Consider the following 12,227-nt stretch of genomic DNA (forward strand, 5'->3'; position numbering starts at 1 on the left):
ATATGATGTAAATGGAAAACCACAGAGAGGGAATAGGTTAACTGTTGTTAAAGGGAGATGACTGTAATCGCTGAGATGAAACAACATGTATGATTTGTTGAATGTTACTGAACTGTTTCTGTAGAAACTGTGAATGAATGGATGTTGTGGAGTATAATGCATAAAAAAAAAAAAATATATATATATATATATATATAATTTTTTTTTTTTTTTAAAGAGTAGACAACCTCAACTCTCTCCCATGGAGTAGCTGGTACGTGCTTTGAGTCGCAAGCTTGAGATTTAGCAACCATACGCTTAACCCAGTATGTCACTGTTATTGTTGTTAAGTGCCGTGGAGTTGGTTCCAACCCATAGCGACCCCGCACAGGGTTTGAGGCTGTAAATCTTTAAGGGAGCAGAAAGCCTCATCTTTGTCACTAGGGCTTCTTATATTTAAATTAATTACAATTTTTTTTTTACCATATTTCCTCATTTGCAAATGCTCACCAGCCACATATCCTTGTGGTTCTTATACTGGAGAGCATAGATATAGAACATTTCTATCAGCCCATATGTCTCTTACTGATGGAAATAATTAACATACTCAGCTGCTAACCAGAACGATGGAGGTTCAACCGTTTTGAAAAATCAGCCACTGAGAACCCTATGTGGCAAAAACATGGGGTCACCATGAGTCTAAATCAACCCAAAAGCAGTTGGTTTGGTTATTATCCTGTGAATTTGTGAGTGCCTTGAACACAAAAACTGTGTTTATACTTCTTCCTATTTCATACAGTGAAAATGACATTTACAGCACTTCATAACATGGAAAATTCAATAAATATTTAGTAGAATAAAAATAAAGGTTTGCTGGATAAGAGAACTTTAACAGAATCCTAACTGGTATGGCGCTGCTGGTTAATGCACTGGACTGCAAAGTCAGTTTGCATCACAAGGTTGGCAGTTCAAACTCACCAGCTGCTCATTGCAAACACTATACAGGGTAGCTATGAGTTGGAACGGACTCCACAGCATTTAACAACAACTACATTATGAACCACTTATCTTCCACATTAGCCCAGAGTCTGCATTACACCATCCCTCTCCCTGGTCCAGTCTTGAGTTGTTCCATTCCTTTGACCATCTTTTCAGTACAGGAACTCAGGATTCAGGTTAACCCTAGGCACATACCTAGTGGTAACAAGTGTTGGTGGCACTGTAGGATAACTACTAAACTGCTCACCAGAAGGTCAGCAGTTCAAATCTACCTGCCACTCCATGGGAGAAAGATAAGGTTTTCTGACTCCATACAGAGTTATAGCCTAGATTGGGTTGTTATGAATCAGAATGAACTCGATGGCAGCGGGTTGGGTTTGGTTCTGGTGTGGCGCTGTCAAGTTGGCAGTCAAATCTACCAGTTAACATCTTAGAAGCCCTACGTAGGGTCCCTATGAGTCAGAACTGACTCGATGGCACATAACAAGTACTAGACACCATCTATACATGGTGATTCTGCTGTGCTCCCACCGCCCTCACTGAGAACACAGGAAAGACAGGCTCTGGGAAGGTGACCCGTTCCCGCTCGCAGTACAGACCCATGTCTCATCTGGTGGCATCTCAACTCCTCCTGGCTAGAAACTTTCAGAGAAGCAAAATCAACACATTTAATAAAAAAGTAAATGTCATTTAACAAAATTACAATCTACCATGTATTTGGGGTAAAAGCTAAAGAAAAATAAATAAATAAAACTTGTTTTCCCTGAATTATTAAAAGTATAATCAGATACTAGCTTCCAAGATAAGCAATGCATTTACTTTTAGTTGAAAATATAGGCTTTTATTTCAGAAGCAAAAGGATTCGATTAGGGGAAGAAGCATAGAAAAATTCTGAAAAGGTTGAATGATAAGATATTCTAAACGGTGAGCAAAAGATATTATTAAGGATGTCAACTATAGGAGAGATATACTAAAATATAGATAAAAACTAATATTAAATGAAACAGTAAGAACATCAAAATGTTTTAGACCTATATTATGTATCATCATTTCAAAGTATGCCCCAACTTATTTCAAACATCTAAATCTTAAATCATGACCCATATCTTAAGTAATGACCCAAATGCCTATTAACAATTACAAAGCATACATTGACAGAACACATTAATGAGATTTCACTGTAAAAATATGATGGGGGAGGAGGGAGTAAAGTCCTTGATAAGTTTCAATAAGCACAATCTGAAAGAACTGGGACCATTCCAAACTGCACTGGTCAACCTGTCAAGCCAATCTGAAGTAAAATAAAGATGTCCCACTAGTCTGCCTGAAAGAGAATTTGGTCTTAGGTAAACCAGAAGACCAACTTCAGTAGTTTTTTAAAACTAAACTTCTTTCTAACACAAATCTGCTAAAAAAAATTTTCAAGAAAAGTAACACTAGTAAAGACAAAATGTGTCCTGGTGTGGTGCTTCAGGATCAACAATGGACTGCTAACCACAAGGCTGACAGTTCAACCCCACAGTCAATCCTCAGAAACCCTATACAGAGTCACAATGAGTCAGAACTCACTCAGTGGTACTTAACAACAACGACAAAATAGGCTCTTCATTTGTCCAACTTTTTTTTTTTTTTTTGGGACAGTGTCTCTTATTTGCACTGAGACTTCCATTCTTAAAAAGAACTGAAAGACTAACATATAACAAGGCATCAGAGCATTCTTCAGAAAGCCCAACAGCTACTATGGTTACTTTGAGGAAACCCTTCCAAATACTGATTCTGGAAAAAACAGCAGTTATATAAGGGCAAAGGAAGTGGACACAGACAAAAGTGGCAGGTGTGTTTGGGGCTAGGAGTGCTTTGTTTTTAATGAGGCACAGTTGCAGATCTTAGGTGCCACAAAGGAGCAAAACAAAGAGGGCTTCTTAACTCTTATAATCATCACCTTGGAGAACAAGAATACTGTTCAGACATCAGATTGGCACTTTTTAGGCAGAAAAGCTTAAAGGGGTTAGAATGCTTTAAAATAAAGATTTTTAAATTAACTCCACAAACAACTAGATTAAGTAAAAACAATGCAAAACTCGATTTCATGTTTCCTTTCTTTTGAGAGGAGGGAAGGAAAGGAGACACACTTTTGCATCTGTGTAATGCTTCTCTATGTTTTAGACATACCTTTCTTTGAATAGCTTCCTTTTTACTAAAGAGCCCTGGTGGCACTGTGTTCAAGTGCTTGGCTGCAAAAGTTGGAACACACGAGCAGCTCCATGGGAGAAAGATGTGGTAGTGTGCTTCCATAAAGACTGAAAGGCTTGGAAATTTTATGGGCCAATGCTACTCCATCCTATTGGGTTGCTATCAGCCGGAACGGTTTGAACTGCAAAGGTTTTTTAGTTTCCACTAGTTACATAAACAGCGAAAGTGTCAAAATACATAGGGTCTTATAGCAACTTCCCAGAATATTCCAAGTAAAATGGAAAGAGAGGAACGAGAGATACATGTGTCAGTATTTTGCTTGAAGAGCACAGGAGTGTTTGGATTCAAATGAGTTAATCTGTTCCCAGTAACTATGAATCACCTAAAGCTAAAAAGTATCCAAGTTTCTCCTGTTTTACTATACCAGTCCCACACTGTAACTACAGAAGGTACAGAGAATGTTCTGTTCACCTTCACAACGTTTTATCAAACGTTTTTACAATCCTGTGACAAATGAAAGTCAAAGGCAACCTCCAACTATCTTTACTAAGTAAACTAAGCAAGAATTTGGGGTCATCAAGAACAAGATGACCCCTCTTAGAGAAGCTCAGGGTGGATCTCAAGAGCTGTGTTGATAAGACATCCTGTGTGTGTGTGCGCCCGTGTACCCTAAACGGATGAAGGATGCAGACCAACGGGTGAAGTCCTTCGAGTTTCACAAGTCTTGGGAAGGATGGAAAGGGCGCGCCGGACGCAGTAGTGCCGTTCCGATTGTCCGAGGTCACTTCTGGGGACTCGCCCACGAGCCGGTGGCGGGCAGCGATCGTCCTGGGCCCTCGCGGGCGCGGCCCCGACCTCCGCCACTCCCCCACCCGCCGCTCAGGGACACCCGAAGGCAGGTCGAGCGCGGTCAACCCGCCGACCGAGGTCAGCGCCCGGCGTGGCCCCGCCCCAGCCCGCCCCTAACGACCCTCGGAGCGGCAGAGCCCAGTGCCGCCGGCGCGCGACTCACATGTGCGGGTTCCTCCTGAAAGCGTTGGTGATGTCCTTCACCACCCGCTGCACCAGTACCGCCACCTCCTCACTCGTCTCGGCCATGTTGGCAGTGGCTGGGGCGCGCCTCCGGGAAAGCGCGGAGCCGCCTGCCTGAGTTCCGCGGGGAGCGCGCGCGCGAGCGCCGGTTTGGCCGCGCCCCCGCCGCCACCGCGGTCACCGAGCATTTCCGGGTCAGCCTGCCGGCGGACGGGGTGTGGTTTTCAGCTGGGGGCGGCAGTCTGGCGCAAGCCGCTACTGGCGCGTGCAAGGGTACCCTCTTTACCGAGTTCCTAAACGTCCGATGACAGCGGATTCGCTTGGAAACTCGCCTTGGATTTCCGTTTCACTCACTTTGTGTGTATTTTTGTCCCCTAGTGGGTTACGCGTTGGGCTGCTAACCACGAGGTTGTTGGTTGGAGCTCACCAGACTCTCGGCTACAGAAAGGAAACTGCTCCCTAAAGATTTACTGCCTTGGGAACCCTATACAGGCTCTTTGTGCCAGAGTCGACTCCTTGACTGTGGGACTTAGGGTTTTATTTGCAGTGCGTACAGTGACCTCAAGACGCTCCCTCAGAACCAGTCCATGACACCCCATCACCCATTCTCAGATGTTCAAGGAGCCAGCCAGACCACTGAGATTTAGGAAGAAAGTTTTCATTGAACATTTAGTCTTTGGCATGTTGAGGACTGGTTCACTTTATGCTTCTAATAAAAGGGATGTAGCGGTCCAGGCTTCTTGGCATGCCTGCCAATTTCTGCCTCTTAGAGCTGAGTTCAAGAAATTAACAAAATGGTTGCCGAATCTGAATAATTAATGTCACCGAAAGTGTGTGGTGTGTATAAAACAGGTTACTTTTTAAATTAAGAAAAAAATGTAATTACGCTATTAAAATTTATTTGAAGTCTGAGTATAAAATGTTCAGAACTATTTTTTAGATTTTCTTAATTTTACATGACATTTGAACACTATGTGTCAATTTTGGAGTAAACACAATGTCCTGACATAAATTGCTCTTGATAGCTCTTATCTGTTACTAACAATTTTGAATGTTCTACTGTATTGATTGGAGTTCTGGTGTGGTGCTATAGGATAAGCCCTGGACTGCTTACCATAAGATCAGTGGCACAAACTTACCAGGTGCTCCTTGGAAACCCTGTACAGGGTCATTATGAGTCAGAACCAATTCAAAGGCACTTAACAACAGTGCACTTACTGGGACCAAATTAGACTCAACTTGGGACTGGGAACCACAAGGTTGGGGGTTCAAGCCCATCATCTGCTCTGTGGGAGAAAGATGAGACATTCTGCACCCTCAAAGATTTACAGCCTCAGAAACCCTTATATAGGTTTAACTATAGGTTACTAACTTGACAGCACTTAGCAACTGACAGCACTTAACAGTGCTATGCAAAAAAAAAAAAAAAAGACTATGCAAAGGCACTAGACTGTGGATCATAGCCATTCTAGTGGGAGTGAAATCGTGTCTTTTTTAGTGGCTTTCGTTTGTGTATCTCTGATGGTTAATGATGCTGAGCGTTTTTTCATGTGCTTGTTGGCCATTTCAAGGTCCATTTTGATGAAGTGTCTGTTCATGCCCTTTGTCAATATATTTTGATTGGGCTATTTACTTTTTTGTTAAGTTGTAGAAATTTTCTAAGTATTTATTTAGCTATTAGACCTTTATCAGGTATATCATTCCCAAAGATTTTTTCCCAGTCTAAGTTCTTTACTCTTAAAGTCTTTTGATAAACGTAAGTATTTAACTTTTATTAGGCCACAATCATCTATTTTCTTGTCAGTTGGCCATGCATTCTGTATTGCATTTTAGTATTTTTCCTTATGATGGATGGTTAAAGGAAATAAGTTGTTGTTGTTAGGTGCCATTGAGTCGGAACCAACTCATAGCAACCCTATGCACAACAGAACAAAACAATGTCCGATCCTGGGCCAACCTCACTACTGTTGCCACACTTGAATCCATGGATGCTGCCACCTGGCCAATCCATCTCGTTGGGGGTCTTCCTCTTTTTCTCTGACCCACCATCTTACCAAACATGATATCCTTCTCTAGTGACTGTTCCCTCCTGACAATATGTCCAAAGTATGAGAGACGAATTTTGGCCATCTTGGCCTCTAAGGAGCACTCTGGCTGCACTTCTTCCAAAACAGATCTATTGGTTCTTTTGGCAGCCATGGCACTTTAATATCCTCCTCCAACACTATATTCAAAGGCATCAATTCTTCTACAATCTTCCTTATTGACTGTCCATCTTTCGCATCCATATGAGGTTATTGAAAATACCATGGCTTGGGTCAAGCGCACCTCAGGCCTCAAGTTGATACCTTTGCTCTTCAACACTTTAAAAAGTTCCTATGCAGTAGATTTGCCTAGTGCATTACGTCATCTGATCTCTTGACTGCTGCTTCCATGAGTGTTGATAGTTGATCCAAGAAGAATGAAGTCCTTGATAACTTCAATCTTTTCTCCATTGGTAAGAATGTCGTTTATTAGTCCAGTGGTGAGGATTTTTGTTTTCTTGACATTTAGATGAAATCCATATAGAAGGCTGTGCTCTTTGATCTTTATCAGTACATGTTTTAAGTCCTCTTGACTTTCAGCAAGCAAGGTTGTAGCATCTGCATATTGCAGGTTGTTAATGAGTCTTCCTCCAATCCTGATGCCACATTTTTCTTCATAGAACCCAGCTTCTCGTATTATTTGCTCAGCATACAGATTGAATAAGTATGGTGAAAAAATACAACCTTGTTGCACACCTTTCTTAATTTTAAACCATTCAGTATTCCCATGCTCTGTTCAAACAACTGCTTGGTCCAGGTACAGATTCCTCATGAGTACAATTAAGTGTTTTGGAATACTCAAACTTTGCAATATTGTCCATAGCTTGTCACGATCCACACAATCGAAAGCCTTGGCATAGTCAATAAACCACAGGTAAACATCTTTCTGATATTCGCTGCTTCCAGCCAAGATCCATCAGACATCAGCAATGATATCCCTAGTTCCACGACCTCTTCTGAATCCATCTTGAACCTCTGGAAGTTCTCTGTCAATGTATGATTGTAGCCGTTTCTATATTACCTTTAGCAAAACTTTACTCACTTGAGATATCAAAGAGATTGTCCAATGATTTCTGCATAAGGCAATAAGTATTCAGATATAATTACATTCTTAGAGTTTTTTTCCTGGCTAATGTGTATTGTACCTACTTTTCAGTGTAAATATTATGAAAACCATGGACTTAGGTTCAAAAGTAATAGCTGAAAATTTAGAAGCATACCAGGAACTTCATTTGTACTACAGAAATTCACTCTAAAGCCTATTCAATAACTTACTAAAAGTAAGAGAAGGTTATAGAATGTTCCTTTTCATCTCCTTTGTAACAATTTTTCAACTCAGAAACTTTGTAATAAAAACATACTTTATTGCTTTCCAAATTTCCTCATGCTTCCATGTTTTACATTTCCCCTAAGACCCACCAAAATTAACACAAGACCAAAATCACCCATAGGAAATGATGACCTTTCTTTGTAAACTTTTGAATTATGTTCTTCTTGGAGTCTAATATTTATAGGCATTGATTGCCTGAGTTTTAGGAAGAAATGCCAACTCTGCAGTTTATATCTTCTGACTTGGTTGTTGCTGTTGTAATCTGTCAAGTTTGTTCCAACTCAGAGTGATCTTGTATAGGTTTTCCAAGAGCAGGTGGTGGGTTTGAACTACTGACCAATCCAGTGTTTATCATACAGCACCACACAGGGGCTTTAAGCACTGTAATTTCTATGGTAACGCCCCCCCCATCACCATAAATATACAGAAAAACACAGTACAAAATGTAGTCATTGTGTTTGTTGCATCTGACAAGTGGCTATACTCCATGACCCGCATGGAGAGATTAAACCCTAGTTGGAGCTAAGGAGTTCTGGTAGCATAGTGGTTACGAATCGGGCTGCAAACCACAAGGTCAGCAGTTCAAAACTACCAGCTGTTCAGCAGGAGAAAGATGAAGCTTTCTGCTCCCATAAAGATTTACACACTCGGAAACCACAGCACTCAACAACAACAACAGCAAAGGGGCGACAGGAGATTAGAAAAAAAGGAAGACGCAGACACATGGGAAATAAGAAAAGTTGGAACCAGGTGGGATGCAGCAATCTGATGGAGATACTGCAGCTCTGACCTACGTTCAGCACATTTATTATATATACAAATCAAAGGAGGTGCTGGGGCAGGGAAAAGAATAACAACTGGTGTTACTGATGCATGCAGTAAGTGGGACTTTATCAAAAGAATGTAGTTGCTAGGGAAACAGAGATAAGGCAGCTAGATGTTTTTGCAGACTAAACTGAAGGCCATGGCTGCATACAAGAAAGATTTTGCAAATTCCTTGTTCCCTGAGGCAGGCTTTGCAAGTTCCTCAGGGGGCGGCCTGACCTGGGAGCAGCCCAATTTTCTGGACCACAACTGTTTACTTGCAATCCTTCACTTAAACTGCCCCCAAGTCTGAAACCTTCAGTTCAAATCACACCCAACAGTGTTGATGTAATTCTTGTTAAGTGCTGTTGAGTCCATTCCAACCCACAGCAGCCCAGTATAGGGTTTCCTAGGAGCAGCTGATAAGCTTGAACTACCATCGGCTAAACCATCCCTGAAAGGAAGAGACTCTACAAATTTAGGAGAAAGATGAGGCTTTCTGCTCCCGTAAAGATTTACAGCCTTGGAAACCCTGTACAGGGTTGCTATGAGTCGGTTCCGACTCCACGGCACATAACCACCACCACAAGGGCTAGGTGCCAAACTGTTGGTATGGCACTACAGGATAAGCACTGGACTACCAACCACAAGGTTGGTGGTTCAAACATACCAGCTGTTCCTTGGAACTCATATACAGGGTTGCTATGAGTCAGAACAGACTCGACGGCACTGAACAACAACAGTAACAGGACTAGGGGCTGAGTTTACAATGGTGAGAAACACAGGCATGGTTCCTGCTCTCCTGTGAGATTTACAGTCTAATGGAGGAGACAGATAATTCAAGAAACAGACACATACCAATTTAAATGTAATACACATGGTACAAAAGGAAAAAGTACTGTGATCCACGGTAGCAGCATGGAGTAAGAGCGTAGCTTTAGAAGCCCACACTGAATGGTGGTACTTGAGCTGAGACCTGAAAGATGAGAAGCAAGGTAAGAGGTCCACTGGTAGTGAAAAGAGTATGTGTGAAGGCCCTAAGTAGAGAAGGGTTTCCTAACATAGCTCAGGGATTGGCAAAAGGACAAACTAATAACTTATACTGACCTGACAGTCTTTCTAAAGGGATTTCCAATTTGGAATTGTCACTTGAATGCCGACAATGAGCTTGATTACCTAGCTCTAGTTTCTCTCCTGTTCATGCCCTCTGAGTTCTTTAATGCCTGCCACATTGAGAATCTCCCAGGGCAGGGTACTGTAGTTACAGTTGCAGAATAAAGAGTATGTGGTAAGATATAACAGGAGTCTAGGTGTGGTGCTGTAGGATCAGCACTGGACTACTAACTACAAGGTTGGTGGTTCAAACCCACCAGCCACTCCTCGGAAACCCTATCTATACAGGGTTGCTATGGGTCGGAATCAACTCGACGGCACTTAACAACAACAAGCTATAACAAAGGAGCCACAGTAGCACAGTGGGTTAAGTGGTGGGCTGCTAACTGAAAAGTCTGTGGTTCAAACCCATCAGTTACTCCCTGCCCCCAGCAGACAGATGTGACAGTCTGCTTCCGTAAAGATTTACAGCCTTGAAGACTCAGTGGGGTGATTCTACTCTCTCCTATAGATTTGCTATAAGTCAGAATCAACCCGACAGCAACAAGTAGAGGTAAGAGGTGATATCTAACAGAATTCTGTCAAGAAAATAAAAGTCACGCTCTGCAATCTAATTGAAAATAGCTCAATAGGGCTAGTTAGAAGCTTATTTACCTGTTGTACAGACAGAAGTCCTGGTGTGGTACTGTAGGTTAATGCACCAGACTGCAAAATCAGTTTGAACTTCAAGGTCGGCGGTTCAAGCTCACTAGCCGGAGGGTCGCTTTGGGTCAGAATCGACTCAACACCACTTAATAACAACAACAAAGACAACAGTCAAGTGTAGCAAATATCAGGGAACCTGTCACCAAATGAAGTATTCACCCAGAAAACTTTGCCAAGAAGCTATTGCATATGGTAAGAAGCTTTGGAAAGCTCTCTGTTTTATGCAGCACCTACTCAAGTGATTCTGAAGTAAGTTGCCCAGAGTACTTCAAACCTCATTTAGGCTGCCTGTTCCTCTTATGCTTGCCAACTGTCTCCTGGCCTTTCCTTTCTCAGTGCCATGCTCTCACTGGTACACTCTACTCCAAAATGAGATCGGGACAGGATTCAGTAGTAAGTTCCCAGCTTCTTCTCTTTGCTACAGAGAAAATTTTTAAAAGGGGCAATGGTAATACCTGAGCGATAGTGAATCCAAATTGCCAATAAATACTGTAACAGCCCTTCCTTTGTGCTTTGGTGAGCCAAAAAAATATCATAAGTTATCCATTACGGACAATAGTAAGAGCAATAGTAAGAAAACATGTACTTAGACATGTTTTCTGGTTATGGAAACTATAGCATGCTGGGTTGGATGCTGCTTTAGATCACGTATGTATCTTGCAGTATAGCACCCCAGCTCACAGAATGCTTGTGACCTCATCTAGCATGGTGACAGACTTTAATAGGCTGTCCACTGTTTTATTGAGCCAACTGCTTCAGAATAGTGAGGCTTATGATAAGATCAGTGATTCCCATGGGTCAGAGTGTATTCCTTTACTTTCTTTGTTATGAAATGTGTTCCTTGGTTGGAAGCAATGTGTTCTAGTTAGTTATTGCTGTGTAACAACCCAACTCCAAACAGTGACTTAAAACAGCTTCTCATTACTAGTTTCATAGGTCTGTAGATTAACTGGGTGTAACTGGCCATTTTTAAAGTCAGGTAATTGCAGTAACACAATGGCTTAGGGCTAAAGTCATCTGAAGGCCTAGCTGTCCAAGGTCATTTTCTGCTCACGTATCTGGTAGCTAGGTGTTTCTTGATCTCTCTCTTCATGTAGCCCCTCATCCTCCCAAGATTTTTCACAGCATGCTGGTCTCAGGGAGACACACATGGTGGCTGGTTTCCAAGAGGCAGGAAGTGGGAACCCAGATCAGAAAACATTTATTCCAGAAATAGCACATCCACACTTGTGCCATGGTAAAGTGGTCATTTGTCATACTGTGGTGGCTTGTGAGTTGCTGTGATTCTGAAAGCTACGCCACCAGTATTTTAAATACCAGCAGGGTCACCCGTGGTGGACAGGTTTCAGATGAACTTCCAGATGAAGACAGACTAGGAAGAAGAAGAGACGATCTACTTCAGAATATTTAGTCACTGAAAACCTTATGAATACCAGAGAAACACTGTCAGATATAGTGCCGGAAAATGAGCCCCTCAGGTTGGAAGGCACTCAAAATACGACTGGAGAAGAGCTGCCTCCTCAAAGTAGAGTTGACCATAATGATGGGAATGGAGTAAAGCCCATGGGAGTAAAGCCTGTGGGAACTTCATTTGCTGATGGGGTACAACTCAAAATAAAGAGAAACAGCTGTAAACATCCATTGAAAATTGGAACATGGAATGTATGAAGTATGAATCTGGGAAAATTGGAAGTAGTCAAAAATGAAGTGGAACACATAAACATAGATATCTTAGGCATTAGTGAGCTGAAGTGGACTGGTATTGGCCATTTTGAATCTGATGGCCCCATGGTTTACTATGCCGAGGAGACAAATTGAAGAGGAATGGTGTTGCATTCATTGTGAAAAAGATATATCCAGATCAGTAATGAAGTACAATACTGTCTGTGAGAGGACATTGTCCATGTGACTACAGCTGTTCCAAGGGAGAAAGATGAGGCTTTCTGCTCCTGTTAAGATTTATAGCCTTGGAAACCCTGTACAGGGTC

General features: G+C 42.0%; 1 protein-coding gene across 1 annotated transcript in view; it reads right to left on the reverse strand.

The window, feature by feature from the left end:
- The window catches only part of PTAR1 (protein prenyltransferase alpha subunit repeat containing 1), a 59,167-nt gene extending 54,898 nt beyond the window's left edge, over nucleotides 1–4,269 (reverse strand). The window contains exon 1 of the mRNA XM_006834911.1: nucleotides 4,184–4,269. Coding sequence (XP_006834974.1) covers nucleotides 4,184–4,269 — 86 coding nt within the window. The remainder of the gene's footprint in view (nucleotides 1–4,183) is intronic.
- Between the last annotated feature and the right edge of the window lie 7,958 nt (nucleotides 4,270–12,227).

This window comes from Chrysochloris asiatica, unplaced genomic scaffold, assembly GCF_000296735.1.
Source record: "Chrysochloris asiatica unplaced genomic scaffold, ChrAsi1.0 scaffold00014, whole genome shotgun sequence".
Classification (NCBI taxonomy): Eukaryota; Metazoa; Chordata; class Mammalia; order Afrosoricida; family Chrysochloridae; genus Chrysochloris; species Chrysochloris asiatica.